Below are 16,298 nucleotides of genomic sequence, written 5' to 3'. Positions count from 1 at the left end.
GGTCAGGCAGAGGTGGGTAAAATTTTAGTCCTGCTGACTGCTGAAAACTCCTTCACAGATGGCCTTTACTTATCTTGTGGAGATCTTGCAACACCGCAGCAGATGGTGGTCACTGCAAAGATTCCTAGAAAGATGCATGTATGGAAGAGGCTATCGGGGGTAGAGACCGAAAGGAAAAAGTGCTTATGTGTCCCAGTTCTCCCATGTACACATGGTTGCTCTTCCCAGCCTCCTGAGATGTGTAAGGACAGAGTTCCCAGTAAAGCTAACTTAGGAGCTGTCCTCACTGTGGATACTGCATTTTTTACCCTTTGTTGTCTATTTCCCATTGGACACTGTAATTTCTAAATTGATGGAGCAGTGGGGGGACTATCACTGGCAGTTTTAGTATCTGCCCTGAATTAAAAAAAAACACAGTCTAATTTTGGAGTACCTGCAGAGGTGGTGGAGCTGAAACCACGCTGTAAAGGAATAATTTCTTCTTAGCACAGTAGAAGTAAACTTGCTTTTTGGAACAAGGGAAACTCTCTTTATCCCACCATGTGTCCTAACAGCAGGCTTATCATCACATGAGTTTTCTTGGGTCCAGAGCAGGAGAGATGTGGGAACATTTGGATAACTGGAGGAATATTATCTAAGGCCTGGGGTTATCCTGCCAAGCAAGAAATGTGCTGTGTTTTGAATCTGTGAAGTGTTTCACTTCTGATCCTACGGCAACTCATATTTGCATCACTGGCCCCATTGATGCTGAAATGCTTCTTCTTTTCCTGTCTCTGCCTTTGCTGATGCCAACCAAGGTGGAGCATCTTGTCAATGACACAAGTGCTCCCCTACTTACTATTAAGTGTGGGGCTGAAAAGAGGCTGACTGTTGGTATACTGCTCGTCTGTCTCTATATGGTTCTCAACGTTCATTAGCATCTGAGTGGCAGCATCTGAACTCCTTCCTGCTGTAGCGTTATCAGAGCACTCACAATACAAAGGTAGCAAGAGTCTAAAACGTCTTTTTCAAAGCCAAGACATTTAACTCCTATCCAATTTCTAGGACTTCTGCAGACAGTAACTAAGGAAACATCAATGCAGAACACCCTGGCTGTCACACACCCTTTTCTTCTTCTTCCTTCCTATGAAATCAGGTGTCGGCAGTTTGTGGAGATGGTGAATGGGACAGACAGTGAAGTACGTTGTTTCAGTGCACGCAGCCCCAGATCCCAGGACAGTTACCCAGGGTCCCCCAGCTTAAGTCCTAGACATGGATCAAACAACTCACATGTTCATAGTACTGGTAAGTGCTTTTTCTGTGTCTTCCGGTGAGAAGAACAAATGTTAAAGGTGAACTGCTGTATATTACCTTACCTACTACTTTCTGTTCTATGAAATGCTCCTTTTCTTTCTGAGAACCAGCTGAGATGACATACTGATTTGGTAGGTGTGTCTGTACTGTTAAGAAATTGGTTTTGCATGAGTTATTTTCCACAGGCTATTGTGTGCAGAGTCTTTTTTTTTTTTTTTTTTTAGTACAAAGAAGCTTTTAAAGGTGGCCTTCTAGTGGAGCCATTGTGTGGCTCAGTTTTACAGACCAAGCTGTAAGAGGAGATTCTGGAAAATAAAGCCCATTTCCTGTACCTTGAAGTGTGCAGAAGAATTGCTTTCCAACAGGGGCCCTTCAGACTGCAGAAAATCTCCACAGACTGGGCATAAGATACACTGTTCTAGCCAATTTAGCAAAAGGCTAGGGGGATGCTTTGCATGAGTGCTTCTCCTCCCATGGTCTGTACCTTGGAAGCTCTAAACATGTAAGAAGGGAACAGTTCTGTACCTGCAAAAATTGATCTCAGAAGCATCAAATTTTTGCAGTTTGGGAAATTAAACTTTAGGATTTGAAGAAAGAACAATGTAAACCAGGACACCCTGAGATATATTTTCTAGGTTATTATTGGCTATGGCTTTGAAGATGAGTGGGGCAGGGAGCAGAGCCCGTGAAAACAGTTTGAGCTGCTTCACTGAGTCTTGAGCTGCTCACAGCCATCTATACTTTTTTGTATATGTTTTGTTATATGTAGTAAGTTTTGTTTTGGTATTCCCACTTTTGCGTGTAAGAAATTGTGAACATGCAAATGTTTAAGGGAAAGGAAGACAATCACTTGAATTCCTCAAAGCTGTCGCACACCTTCCCAAGCCAGTATCTTTGCTTTCCTATATCATGTTGTGAGAAGTGCTAAGTATGTTTCTCTGAATAGAGAGTCAGAGATCTATATCTTCAGTCTTACTTTGCTTCCTTCATTTGGGATCTGCTTCTCTTACTAATTGTTAACTTCACAAGAGTGTCATTGTCAGTCTGGTCTCATTTCTCCCTTCCTTCTTAACTTTCAGGAGCAGATAGTCCAACCTGTAGCAATGGAGTCATGTCCACAAAGAGCAAACAGAGCCACAGTAAATACCCAACACTGAGTTCATCATCTTCATCTTCTTCCTCCTCCTCCCCCTCATCTGTGAACTACTCTGAGTCCAATTCTACAGATTCTACCAAATCTCAGCAGCACAGTAGTACAAGTAACCAAGAAACCAGGTATATATTTTTTTTCTTTGTAGATCCCTGTGGAGGGTGAGATGGTGGGAGAGAGCTCAGTGTTCTTTCTGAAGAGCCAGAAGAGCATCTGCCCTGCTCTTCTGAAAAACAGAGGAACTCTTCTTGTCTATAAGGTCACTACTGTTCCCAGCAGACGTAAGCCTGTCCCAGTTCCCTGTTCTAGCTCAGGCTTGGAGGCTTATCTCATGAGGAATATAAGAATGGTCTTGTTTCAAACATCAGTCTGTCCCATTAACTGACGCCGTCAGAGCCCAACATAATAGTTTGCATAGAAGCTCTCCCGTTGGGCCTTTCTTTGGTTCAGCTGCCTCAGCCAGTGAATTACCCTTGATAAGGAGCTTGTCTGCCCTTTTGTAGGTGAGGCAGCAGCCCAAGTGCTTACTGGGTTGGTATGCTGCCCTCAAGTATTTTTCTTGGGCTACCTCTACCTGTTGCCCAATTTGTTGTCCTTTGAGATAAGCCCCTGAATCAAAAGCAGTTTGTTTCACACTTGTGACAGCAGGCCAGACTTATAAAACTTCACTTCTCTGAGAAGCCGTAGGCAGTCCAGGAGAGCAGGGAATAGCTACTCCTGCATTTACTGGAATGTGGAGTATATTGAGCAGTGGTGAGAACTGAGCTTCCTTTGGGCTCACTTTGCAGGTTGATGTTACAGAGCTGTCTGTGGCCCTTCTGGAGCAGAAGAATATCACTGTGATTAATAGAATCCCTTGCTAATTGCAGCTGGCATTTGCCTTGAGTGCTGTGCCGAGCACAGTTTTCAGCAAAAAAAAGCCCAGCATGATTTTCTCATCATTTCATTTTTCTGAGTTAATCAACAGTCTTATTCAGACTGCTGTCTTGAACATTTAAACCTAAAGCCCTTGTGTTTTCTGTATTGTACTTGTTGGAAGGGATGATGGCTTACCACAGCTAAGATTTTCCTCCTGTTTAGTATGTTCTCTGTTGTCTGGCTGCTGTTCAGTGTCCAGAGGTGACTGCTTCTTGCAGTGAAAGTGATAAGCACTCTGCACCTGTAATTATGACAAGCGCATTCAGAACAGAAGCCTGTTTCGTAAGTTGTCTTCAGAAGCTAGAAACAATTTTTGCTACTCTGAATTAAACCATCTTGCTTCCTGTAGTTTAACTGACACCTGTCCTGGTTTACTGGCCATTGCTGGGCATCATTTGTCATCTGAGCTCTTCATTTCTTCCCTAATTTAGACATCTGGCCTTTCTTTCCTCCTTTCACCTCAGTGACAGCGAGATGGAAATGGAGGCTGAGCACTACCCCAATGGAGTCCTGGAAAATTCATCCACCAGGATAATGAATGGCACCTACAAACATGAAGAGATCCTGCAGACGGATGAATCCAGTATGGGTAGGGCCTCAGGCAGGAGGGGTAATGGGAAATAGAAAGAGCCGGTATCAAGAGTTAAAGTTGTGATTGGATTGTGGGGGAAAAACATGTACTTTCGGGTTTCTTTCCCAGCCCCAGTGAATGAAGTTCTCGAGATACCTATTTCACAAGGAAAATGAATCTGTCTTGGAACTGAAACTAGGTTTGACTTTTCACAATCGCACAGCAGTGCTGGTGATGTTGTGGACCAGGGAAAGCAATAGGATTCAAAGGTTTGTTCAGCACTGGTCGTGAAATCCGGCTCAGAAAAGTCCTGGCACTTCTACCAGCTGAGGATATGAACCAAGCTGTGGAAGGCTGTCTGATTCCCAGCTGCAAAATGTCCTCAGCACAGTATGGTCAGCTATAACTATCTTTTTTTGTGGGTGCTTCAGCCAGGAAGGAGAGGATAAATGAGCTACACTACCCCTGAAAGTGGGAATTCCTCCAGTTATAGTGGGTCTTGTGGCCACCTAATATTGGGAAGTTGGTGGTGTTGGTATTGCTGACTGAAAGTTTTCTGAGTCTAGGGTATGTTAGACCAGTTTTTTTTTGTGGTAGATGCACTACATTGCACACATGAAAGCGTAACACAGCGGGAGTTCCAAGTTCCCATGATTTTATTAGAAGCCTTGATTTGTAGATAGTCCTCGACCATTAAACAAATGGAGTTCAAGAAAAACATGACCACCTGCTACTTGTAGTGCAGGGCTCAGAAAAAGCTGCCACTTGGATAAACTTTGAGCAGGGAGCACCTACCTGCTCCAGCAGGGGAAGGAGTTTGTGGCTAAGAAAGGGTTGCATGACACACAGCGAGCAATGGTGTGGAATGAGTGACAATTGTTCCTTCTCCCCTGCCTTTCCTCTAGAAGACAGCTGCTCCCAGAGGCAGCTCTGCGGAGGGAACCATGCTGCTACGGAGCGAATGATCCAGTTTGGGCGGGAGCTGCAGATGCTGAGCGAGCAGCTTTGCAGAGAATATGGGAAGAACACAATGCACAAAAAGATGCTTCAGGTAAGCCTGGGCTTTATGCTGCCTCACTGCAGCTTTCTGGGCCAGGACTGGAGTTGTGGGTTTTCTTGCAGAGCTCTGGGTGGCCACCACATCTGCACCTGTTGAGGAAGAGGGGGCCTGCATGGGGATCAGAGGATGAAACTCAGTAAACATAGAGCATGTAGACCCAGTTCTCAGCACAAGAGAAAAGAAATAAAGCTCCTGCCTGCCTTCTAGGGGCAACTGCATGCTCTTCTTCTCTCTAGGTGGCACTCTACCTGCCTTCCTGTGCTGGCTCCCCTGCCAGGTAGAGACAGCACCCTCTTTAGTCCGCTATCTTGATGGCCCAGTGTGGTCCCTTGTTGCCAAGAAGAAAAGGGCCATTTATTTTCAGGAGGTAGGCACCTGTCACATAGGCAATGGCAGGAGGTGCCCTGGCTGACAGACTTGGTGGTATTCCTGTGTATTTGCAGCCATGCATGAACTTACTGTGCCTTTCTGTTCTCTCACACAGGACGCATTTAGCTTGTTAGCTTACTCAGACCCTTGGAACTGCCCTGTTGGTCAACAGCTGGACCCAATCCAGAGGGAACCTGTTTGTGCTGCTCTTAATAGTGCTATATTGGGTAAGGCCTGGTTCCTATGTGAGCGCTACCCACTGGACATACCTGTTCTCAGGCACTGTCCTGTGGCAGGCAGCCCGTGAGTGTTAGGAAAAGTTTGGAAGTACTTATCTTTAGCCTTTGCCTCTCTTTCTATTGCTGAAAGGGAAGGGTTACAGGAAGGGAGGTAAGAGTGAAGCCTGCATAAAATGGATGCCTCTGATCTGATCTTTGTTTGGCTCCCTTGGATCTTCCTCAATGCTGCTTCCGAGGATTCTCCTAAGGATTTTCCTCACCAGCTCTCTGAGGCAGCCAGTATCTCTTTGACGTGTTTCCCTGCCTGTCTTCCTTCTTGTTCTGAACCCACCTGAATCAGTTTGCTGACATTAGCAAGGCTGTTTTCCATGTTGTTTGGGAGAACCTTCTGTTCAGAGAATATTGTGTTTGCCAGAATTTTGATCTGGCATCAACCTGCTTTCTGGTAGGGAATGCAGTTACTCTGTTGCAGCAGCTTGTAAGCAAAGCAGGTTCCCATAGTGCTGGCTCTAAAGCACAGAGGGCCATAAATTCCTCTTAGCTTTGAGGCCATGTTGAATACTCACAGTTAAATGCAGCCAGGGTTTTTCTTCCCTACAAGCATATGCCTTCGCCTGTTGCCATCATGTGGTGTGCTTGTTGGAGCCCAGAGAGCCTGGCATCCAGTGTTGGAATCAGGGCTGTGCTACTGGTGAAGACCTGCTCTATGCAGGGTCTAGTCTGGTTATAGGTTGGTTTTCTACAGCTATCAAGACAGCTCCCCTTCTTCTGATGAGCTTTGCTCCTCTGGTGGAGTAATGAGTATAGGGATAATAAGGTTATAACCTGCCACCAGTCTGCAAGAATGGGATTGTTTCACTCGAGGCAGGCCCCTTGATCCTGTCACTGAATCCTGCGCGTGCTGTGCCATTGCTCAGATAACTTCAGAGGATGCTCTTCTGGCTTGGTTAGATCAGTCCATCCACAGCTGACCAAATGCAGTCCACTGGACAGCCTCTCTGAGACAGAGAGGAGACTGACTCCTGTGCAGAGTCCAGATCACTGTGCCCAGGCATCTTTCCTATTGGGACTGTGCACCTGACATTTAGTGTGTCAGAAGGAGATTTAGAAATTATCTTCTGGGGGAAGGAACAGTTTGATGAGCAAACTCCTGTTTTGTCTGAGTAAAGGAACAGAAATTCTACAATTCAGAAGAGAGTCCCTTTCCCTGACAGTCAGCGTGGCCAGCTGTCCAGCAGAATGGCTGAGTTCCAGCCACTGTTTGACCAGTGCTTGAGAAGCCTACATAAGTTGCTGAGGGATGTCACCAGTGAGAAATGAAAGATGGTGTCTGGAAGTGCTTTGTCACACAGCTCACAAGACACGTACCTTGACTAGAGCAGCTCTGAGTTCCCTGACGCAGACTTAGCAAACATGTTGAAAAGAGGTGGTGACCAGTGACTGAGTGTGTATAGGCTTTAGATTATTGTACAGACTTGCACAAGTGGGAGAGGGAGCAGGTGCCTCTCCCTTAGGGCTAACTTCTCCTGCCTTTCCTTATTTTTCTGTGCTCTGATCTCTCATGCTTTGAGGGTTTTTTAGCAGACACTGAGGCAGCAGGAGCTACACTGCCTTTTTCTTGCTGTGGTCACCTTTTAGAAAGCAGCACTTTCTGAAAAGCAGCACTTTCTAAAAGGCCCTTTTGAGCTGTGTCCCCAAGGTGGGACATGTCATGCGTGGGCAGGCCTGTGGGGTATGCACGGGGGCAGTGGTGCAGAGCCAGCATTACTCAGCAGTGACTTCTTTCCAGAGCTACCGTCTTCTGCCAGGTTTGCTTGGCTTGGTGTTCAGCTGGGACATAGGGGGACCTGAGTGCAGGTGAGCCAGCATGCAGCTAGGATGCCTCTTCTAAACAGATTTCTCTTTTTGCCCCCACAGAATCTCAGAACCTGCCAAAGCAGCCCCCACTGATGCTTGCCCTGGGCCAGGCCTCGGAGTGTTTGCGGCTCATGGCTCGCGTGGGCTTGGGCTCCTGTTCCTTTGCCAGAGTAGACGACTATTTGCACTAGCCACCAGAGCAAGATGGAGTTGACATCGTTGAGTGCTGCCCTTCACCCTCCGTTGCTGCCACTACAGCACCACCTCGTCTATAGCCTGACGTCCCTGCCACCAACACCCCCTCTAGCACACACACACTGCCTGTGAAAGGATTGAGTTAGTCCCTCACTACGTGGCCATTCCTGACCCCAGGAGTGACTGGCAGATCTTACTTGTCTCCCTGCCACTGCTGCGGCTCCGGCGGCGCTCAGTATTTTGCTGGTTATTCTAATGTAGCGCCTTCCAATGTAGGGATTTCTCTATATTTTGATTTGATTGTTTCTTATGGATCCACCAGTATTTTATCTGGAGAGTTTTGCTGAGCTGGTTTCTGCTGATTTACTGAGGAAGCTCATGAAGTTGGTGACAGCTTGTTCTTTTCTTCCCTCCTCCCTCCATCTGTGCACATGCAGCATCATCTTCTGTGCTAGTTACCTGAACTCTTCTCACAGTGGCAGTTCAGAGGGATTTTTCTTTTTTAATTTTATTTGAATCCTGTTTATTAAAAAGGTCTCTTCCACCTCCATAAAGTCATTGATGTATTTATTGCCCAGAGACTCGGGCCCAGCCGTACACATCGTACATCCCCACAGGAGACCTGGTGAGGTATGTCCCGTCAAGTGTTAATGATGGGAATTGGAGGAGCTTGGTCTTTACTGGTACATGCCTCTGTAAGAGCACAGGGCTCTCAAGTGCTTGTCTTTGTGAGTGAGAAGAGTAGAAGACTTGACATTGTCTGTGTTAGTTGCTGCAGTATAGAAGCATCTCTCGTCCCCAAGAAGTGGGTAAATCTGTCTCTCACAGTGGCTAGGGGGACAGGACTGACTAATGCGGAATCATCTACCAGTGTGCTGGTAGAAGTAGATCGTGGTAGGAAAAAGTTGTGGTTGCTGCTCAGTTGGGCTGTTGGCTTGTGTGTTATATCACAAATCCCCATTTTTCTCCATATAGGAGGGCTCTGTCACTAAGACTCAATAAAATAGTATTTATTGATCTCCCATGTAACACTGATCTAAACAAGAATCACTAAATTTTAGAAGAGTCTTGAGAACACTGATTTGAACTGTGCTCATCCTGCAGGCTTCGAATGCCCAGATCAGGTTGTGGGTTAGCGCCAGTGCTAGGTTTGTATGGTCTGAGACATTAAGAAGGGAGCAGCAATTTTCTTTGAGGATTGTTATGAAGATGATTTTAGTTTCACATCCAAAAGTGACCAGCAAGGATCTGTGGGTGAGTAACCTCCAGGTAGGATGGACATGGTAATGACTGCTGTGGTCTAGGGACTCAAGTCCTAAGCTTTTGGAATTCAAACCATCAGCCTGTAAGTGTTTCTGAGCACGTAGTTTGAACTGGTGAGGCTGTGTAGCAGGATGCATGCTTTGCATCCTTCTATAGTGTATACCATTAGGAGGCTTCTGTTTCACTCTGGCTGCACAGGAGGAATTGTGATGCTGCACCAAATGAATTTAAGGTCTGTAGCTGTGACAAGGGCCCAGGGGAGCTCGTACCCAACATGTATTTTACTGCTATTCTTGATTTTTTTTTTTTCTGGAAGGCTCAAAGTAAAATGAGTAGATTGTCTTGAGGTTTTCCCTTAAAATGGAAGTTAGCCTGTGCCAGGGCTTCAAGCAGCAAGAGAGCATCTAAGAAAGAAAGATTGTGTGAACTCAGTGTGGTAGCCTGGAGCTTTAACACTGCTGCATTTGCAGACTTGATTTACAGCTGGAACACAAAGTTTGAAATCAAGGCAGAGCAGGGGGACAAGCGTACAGACTAAGATAGTTTGTGGCAGTGCTGAAGGCAAATGGCTGTGGCTGTGTATGTGCAGGTGGTGTTGGAGGTGGCTAGAAATGCCTATCACTACCTTTTGGTGAAGGTATACAATGTGTAGAGGCAGTGCTAGTGCCATGATGGTCTAAGAAAGCAGGTAATGTGACATTTGTAGATGGAGGATATATTTTTATTAGATCAACTCATTTGAAAAAAAGTTTGAGGGAACTCTGAGAACTGCAGCTGTACTTCTAAATAAGTAGAAGTAGATGACTGTAGTAAGCAAAAGAATTTAACAAGGAAATCTGGGGCTTCTGTTTAAATTCAGGAGAAGAGCTCATGTGCCTGAAAACTTACCAATTTATTTTCACCTTTCCTAGTTGGCTCATGATGGATATTATCCCAACCTACAGTCCTTACATTGCTACAATTGCTCAGACACTTTAACTCAGTGGACAGGCTTCCTTCCTGGAGTGTTGGATGCTCAACCTGCGAGTGGTGCCTAACCCAGCCCGTTGTGCCCCAGTGTTGCTGCTGAAACTGAGGCAGTGTGTGAATTTGTCCCGGTGAGAGATTCTTCTGCAGGCTCTCCATTTCTCAGACCCAGGCTTAGGGCACACTGGCAGGCTGATTGTGGGTACTGAGGTTGCACATACTACACTACCTGGCTTTGCCTTTCACATTTGGCTACTTCGTGTGCTGTTGGTTATCATTTAACTTGTTGCTGTCTGGCTGTAGTCAGACTTCCTTTAATTTGTGTTAATGAGGCCATCTTTATCTCTTTCTGAGTTTTCCGTTCCTTCTTTTTGTTGTAATTTGTGGTTCCTTTAAGCAAAGTCTCTTTGTTATGTATCACATTAACATCCCCCTTGGTCTCTCAGCAAAGCTGTGCTGACTATCCTAGAGCATTTTTTCATTTTCTTTCCCCTTTCACTACAAAGAACCAAGAGATGCTCCTTAAATACCTGGTTATTCTGGTGCCAAGAGAAATGTGATGAGGTGGTCTTTCTGGCTTTTCATGGAGACTGTTCCAGTGGTAGAAACCATCCTGCTGTTGTGTCAAGGTTAGTGCTGAGAGGCCACATTCTTAATTATATTAATTGCATGTAGCAGGGCTGAGTCACTCTTTCTGCCACTGACGCTGTGCATCATACAGTGGCAGTTGATCCCTGTAGTCTGGAGAGCAGTGATGTTTTTCACTTCTTGTACTCAAAGCAATAGTGCTAGGTTGAGTTGTTTTTCCCCTTTCTACTTGATCCAGTTTCTAACTGGCCTCACAACTGTAACCAACACACGTTGCTGCTGCCAGCTTCTTGTGAGCTCTTGCATCCAGAGTCTTGCTTCCGTTTTTTGGGAAGTTCAGAGGCTTTTCTGCTATGACGTGTTCTGTTATTTGTTTTTTTTTATTTCAGGTTTTCTTGTGGCTTCACTAGTGGATTCTGCTTGTTGTGCTTAGGTTCTGACTACTGTGATTATGAATCATTGTGGGCAAGATGAATGCATATGCAGTGTTGGGGAACATGTAGGCGTAGGCTCAAACCTACCATTGTTTCCTAGGTGAGATTTCTGATTTGGTTTTCTCAGGTTATTTTTAAAAGCCTCCTGGTCTTTGAGTTTTCCTGGCTATTCCTTGACAATTTGTATTTTGGAACCTTGCTATGATATCAGTGAGATTGATTTGAATTGTTGCAGTCATTTTAAAAAAGGAACAGAACTAAAGTGAATTAAGGTCTTTAATTTTGAGCATGGATACAGTATAACCAGAGGCTTCACGCAGTTTAAAAGTTAATTTTATAAAAGGAGTTTGGGATTTATTTCAAGTGCCCCTATGCTTTGCTCAGAAACAGATGAATAAGTGAGAGAGGCCTTAAGAGCACCCCAGCTTTATTTTATTTTTATATTTATTTTCCCTCACAGTGTCACTTCTCCCTGGAGGCCTTCAGTAAGGCCATGCAAATGATTGTGTAGCTGCTAGGAGAAACTGCTGGTTTCCCATTTCTTGGTGAGACTGACAAGGTCTCAGCTATGCCCCTGTATTATGATGCTGATGGCATCAGATGCAGGACCTTCATCACATGAGGTTGTCATGTAGCTTGCTCTACTGAGCTGACTTCAGATCCTAGAAGAGGGGTTTCCAGACTACAGCCACAGACTACTCACAGTTCAGGAAACATTTCTATCCATGCAGCCACAAGAGAGGCTTTCTAGCCGTGGTTTCCTTCCCAGGGCACATGAAATGCTGCAGCTGGAACAACTTTTCCAGCTCTGCCATCTCTGCACACTCAGAGAACCTCATGTCTCAACTGGTCAGTGCAGAGTCACCACCACTGAGCTACAGCCTGTGGGCTGGCAGACGAGGGCCTTTCAGAAGAAGAACTTCACAATGACCAAGTGAAAATCTGCTTTCCATGGATGCTGAACGACAGCCCTGCAAATCACAAGCTTTGTTTTCGAGACCAAAGTCTTGCCTGTGAAGTGGCCCTTTGAGAACAATGTCCTGGGAACTCAACGCTTACGGGGTTCAGTGAGCTCTCCTATGGGCAGGGAGGGCAGGGGTCTGTTCCCTGCGTATCCTGAGATGTGCTCTTAGAGCCAGCTTGTTGTGGGAAAACTTGTTACTGCTACCAGATCTCCCTTCTTGCCCCTTTGCCTCTCACAATCACAGCATTCTCCCACCGGTGTTAACATCAAAGTGGTATCTGCAGTGTTTGGTGCTCCCTTCAGCCTGGAGTTGGACTGGCTGTAGCACTTCTGCTGTTCTTCTGGAGTCTGGTTAGAAACTGAGCCATTGCACGTGGCCAGCAGAACGGAGGGGGACTTCCAGAACGAACCACTGGGTAAGCAGCATCCAGCTAGAGGGGGGCAGCTGTCCCATGACTGCTCTCCCCTCCAGCCCTTCTGTGTGTGCCAGAACTCCTGCTCATTGCTTTGGGATACGTGGTGCTATTTCCAGCTTCCTGGTTTTGCTCATTGTGCTGCTGCTGCTGATCTGATCTGGACACCAGGAGATGCCGTCTCTGGCATGGAAAATGGGCCTGGGAGTATTGCATCTTGTGGTTGTGTGCACTTAGGTTTTTCCCATCTGCCTGGTTATTCCTTCTGGGATTTTTTGTTTGTTTATTTTTGTTTTAACAGTGACATCTCTGCCTGACCTCTAGATGTGTCCTGATTTGTCACAGTCTTATTAAGACATCTTTATCATTCTTGAAATAGCTTTGTTCTTGAAGACTCCCTTGAACAACTGGAACAACGAGAGTTGGGTTAACTAACTCTGGGGATTGAACTGATCATTTTCCTCCTTAGGCATCAGGCACAATGAATTATCTCCTTGTCCGGCAGAGCAAACCTTGTTGGATTGCTGTGATGCTGCTGTGCTTTGTTACCTGTCTTAATACCCATGTAACACATTGCTTAAATACAAGTTTCAGAGTTCCCTCCGCCATCATGGGGTTGATTGAGAAGGCTAGCTGTGATGACCAGGCTGTATAACCACGTGTAAATGCCATGAAGCTATGCAGTGCACAAGACACTACTGGGAGGTTCTTTCCATGAAGCAGCAGTGCGCAGTCTCCGTGGGGCAGCAGGCGGAGAGGTCCCTCACACTTCAATCCTGCACACCGTGAAACCTCATGGAGCTGGTCACAGCTGTCCTGAGAGGCTTCTGGGGTCCAGCCAAGGCCAGTTTCAGACCAGCAGTTCCCTCCTGAGAGGTAGAGTTGACCTGTAGCACCTTTGTTATCCAGTGTAGTTGTGTATACACAGGACTGGGACAGTCTCACCTGGGAGAGACTGCCCAGCGTTGTTGGTTCCCTGCATGGGAGAAGGAACGTATTCCTGAAAAGGTGGTCGTGGTCTTTCCTGGTGTCCCATTTGCAGGAGGAGCAATTTCCTTTAAACCGTGCCCAAGTTAAGAGCAGTGGTGGATCATGAGGGGAGTAGGTCTCCTAGAGAAAGCTGGTGTTGGGACTCCAGCTGCACGTCTCTATCCCTAGATGCTTCTGCAGAAGGGTGTGAGGGCAGGGAGTGGACACGTGCTATGTGCTGCTGAGACCCTTCTGCTGCTCCAGAAGAATGAGTGGCAGTCCGCAGTCCTGCAGCTCTGAGAGCCAAAACTAGCTGTGAGCAATGCCCCGTCAGCTGCGCAGGTCACAGAGCTGGAGGAAGTGTTGGTGGAGGGTGTGGGGGGGGAAGTGGGGAGTTACAGCAGATTCGGGGAAAAGGGAGCAACTGAGAGCCTGGAGGCCTCCTCCAGAGGAAGCACTGACTGCTCTCCGCTATCCTTCCCTGCAAAAAGAGGTGATGGGTGAGCGAATATTGCGTGTCTGTCACTCTCCCTGCATCCCACACACGGTACTCAGAGCCTGCAGCCTTGAGCTGTAGCAATGCCCAACAAACCGAGAGCTCATCCAGGCTTGAAGAGCGCATGCCCCTTAGCTTCCTGACAACCATTTTATTTCCAGGAGGGAGGCATAACTGTTTCCTACTCACAAGAAGAAGGGTCCTGTGTGGGATTTACACTCACAATCCTGCAGAAACATTCCTGGAGGTCATGCTCCTTGTTGAACTTACCCTGACTAGGCAGACACCTTTTCTCTGGTCACTCCACTTGTGTCCAGGAACGTGCTCTGATATCCAAACCCCTCTGCTCAGGAGGGCTTTAGCTGCTTCCTTCCTCCACGAAGAAGCACAGGGGCTTCTGCATGCTGGGCTTCTCAGAGGTTCAGGCATTGAGAAGGAGAAGCAACAGCGGCTCTGGGGATAATCAGGATTTTTAAGAAAATTTTAAACATAGAAGTGTGGTGACTTTTTCAGACTAAGTACTCTGCACAGGCGTTCGATTGGGATTTTCTCTCTCGGTCCCACCTGTGCACACTCTTTGTGGCTCTCCAGCCAGGGGGGCAGGAGGAGGCTGCCGGCACCTGAAGCTCCTGCACACAATCCAATCCATTCAGCGGTGCAAGCCCAAGGACCTGCCCATGACACAGTTAACTCTCTTCTGCTGGTTGCTCAAAACTCAGGTATGAAATGCTCAGCTGGAGCGTGGGGAATGAGGTCTTTGCAGGCTTCCCATCAGCCCTGGACAAAAAGCCACAATTGGGCTGCGACAGAGCAGATCTCCCTCTGCCGCTCCAGACTTTTCATCGCCTTTTGAGGGGGTTTTCTCCTCTTTGGTACACCATCAGCTAAATGGACATTACACAAATTGTGCACATTGGTTCAGTCTAAGCTTAGTATTTGTGAATTAAGTTATCTGATGCTTCGCATGAAAACTTCAAAGGGGGAGGGGGGATTTTAACTGAGAAAAGCCTATGAAAATATACTGGAAATATGGTAAAGAAATCAACGTTCTGCTGTATATTGACAGAATTATTTTTATTAAAATACACATCCATGTGCAAGAGCTAGTGTGGAGCCGTGTGCTTTGTGAGTCTCTGCTTGCTTTGGACACCTGGAGTTGTGCTGGTGAAGACAAGCGGCCGAGCCAGCTCAGGTGCACAGGCAGCAGCCTGTGAGCGCCGAGATGTGGGCTGGGGTCCGGCCCTGCCTGAGGGGGGCTGTCCTGCCTGTGGGCAGCCCCTGGGCAGCACAGTGGGGTGGTTAGCGCAGGGACACCCCGTGGCGTGGGGGTTACCAGCCCTGGCACCAGGCGGATGAGCTCTGCGCATAAGGCAGTGGGGTCGTGCTTCCTTTCTGTGATTTCTTAGCTCTTATGGGCTAAAGGTGTGGTGGGCTGGTGCTGGGCTGGTGGGTTTCCTTCCAGTGTGGCCATTCACAAGTCAAGTGGTCAGGGTGATGCTGAGCTTCAGCCAACTGCCCCGGGAAGGACAGCAGAGCCCCCTGGTGCATGAAAAACTCAGTGTTTGCAGGAACTTCTGGGACTTCTTGGCTCCAGGATCGGATTTCCCTGTCCAGAGGTGAGCAGACAGCAGCAGAAAGGTGTGCTTGTCATTACGCAGGTCCCTTGCAGTCATAGAAGGCTCTTAGCTCAGGCACAGCTGCCCCTCATGTGCATTAGAGGGCAATAAGCAGTTGCCACTAGGACTTTCAGGTAAGTCCTACCCAGGTTTGATACCAGGATATGTACAGGGCAGTTCAGGTACAGCAGCTGCTGACATAGGCAGTGTGCCACCATTTTCTCAGTATAGCAGAAAGCACATGATGGTCATTCTCCAAAACCTTTTACAGCATAACTTCTGCCACAGTTGCTAGACCCTGCCAGAATAGTGGCAGGTTTGTTTGTTTGTTTGTTTGTTTGTTTGTTTTCCCAGCACATGCTTGTGATCAAATCCCTGGGGGAGGCCGTGAAAAGTATTTGTGCCCTTTTGTTATAGACCATCTTCAGGCAGGGCCTGGGTTCTGTTGCCCTCTTCTTCCTGATGAGGGACCACTGCCCCATCACAATCTCCTTACAGGCATCACCATCTGACTTCACGCTGCAGCCTCGATGTCCTCCAGCACCTCAAAATGGCACTCTCCTCTTTTGATTGCATTTAGAGCAATAATTTTAACTTTTAAACAGCCGTACCCCCACCTAGACTGCAGGAACCTGCAGGAATGCCTCACATAAGTAGTCCCCAAGCTGGGAGCCCTGGGGCCTGGAAGAGCTGGGAATACCACAGTGGTCTCCTATGGCGTCTGGATGGTTGGCTTGCTTGCAAGACCTACCACAGAGAATTTAGGAGGTCTGGCAATTTGGGTGTGGAGTTTTCCTCAGTGGGCTGACAGACTGTAAAGATGTCATCTTTCTAGTGGGTGGCATCCCTGCCCATGGCAAGGGGGGTTGGAACTGTAAGATCTTTAAGGTCCCTTCCGACCCACGCCGTCCTATGACTCTGCCGGTGGCCTGGCAGC

General features: G+C 47.1%; 1 protein-coding gene across 5 annotated transcripts in view; it reads left to right on the top strand.

The window, feature by feature from the left end:
- RANBP10 (RAN binding protein 10) overlaps positions 1–8,200 on the top strand; it is a 76,806-nt gene extending 68,606 nt beyond the window's left edge. For 2 of the 5 annotated variants that reach the window (XM_040571349.1, XM_040571345.1), the window contains exons 9-14: positions 1,136–1,284; positions 2,373–2,568; positions 3,793–3,950; positions 4,838–4,983; positions 5,477–5,588; positions 7,518–8,200. In XM_040571349.1, the coding sequence (XP_040427283.1) occupies positions 1,136–1,284; positions 2,373–2,568; positions 3,793–3,950; positions 4,838–4,983; positions 5,477–5,588; positions 7,518–7,648 (892 nt within the window). In that variant the 3' untranslated portion in view covers positions 7,649–8,200. The remainder of the gene's footprint in view (positions 1–1,135; positions 1,285–2,372; positions 2,569–3,792; positions 3,951–4,837; positions 4,984–5,476; positions 5,589–7,517) is intronic. The other 3 variants (XM_040571346.1, XM_040571348.1, XM_040571347.1) reach the window with 3 other exon arrangements.
- Positions 8,201–16,298: the final 8,098 nt, after the last annotated feature.

The sequence above is a fragment of the Cygnus olor genome, chromosome 12, assembly GCF_009769625.2.
Source record: "Cygnus olor isolate bCygOlo1 chromosome 12, bCygOlo1.pri.v2, whole genome shotgun sequence".
NCBI classification, from domain to species: domain Eukaryota; kingdom Metazoa; phylum Chordata; class Aves; order Anseriformes; family Anatidae; genus Cygnus; species Cygnus olor.
This window is presented reverse-complemented; position numbering and strand designations above follow the sequence as displayed.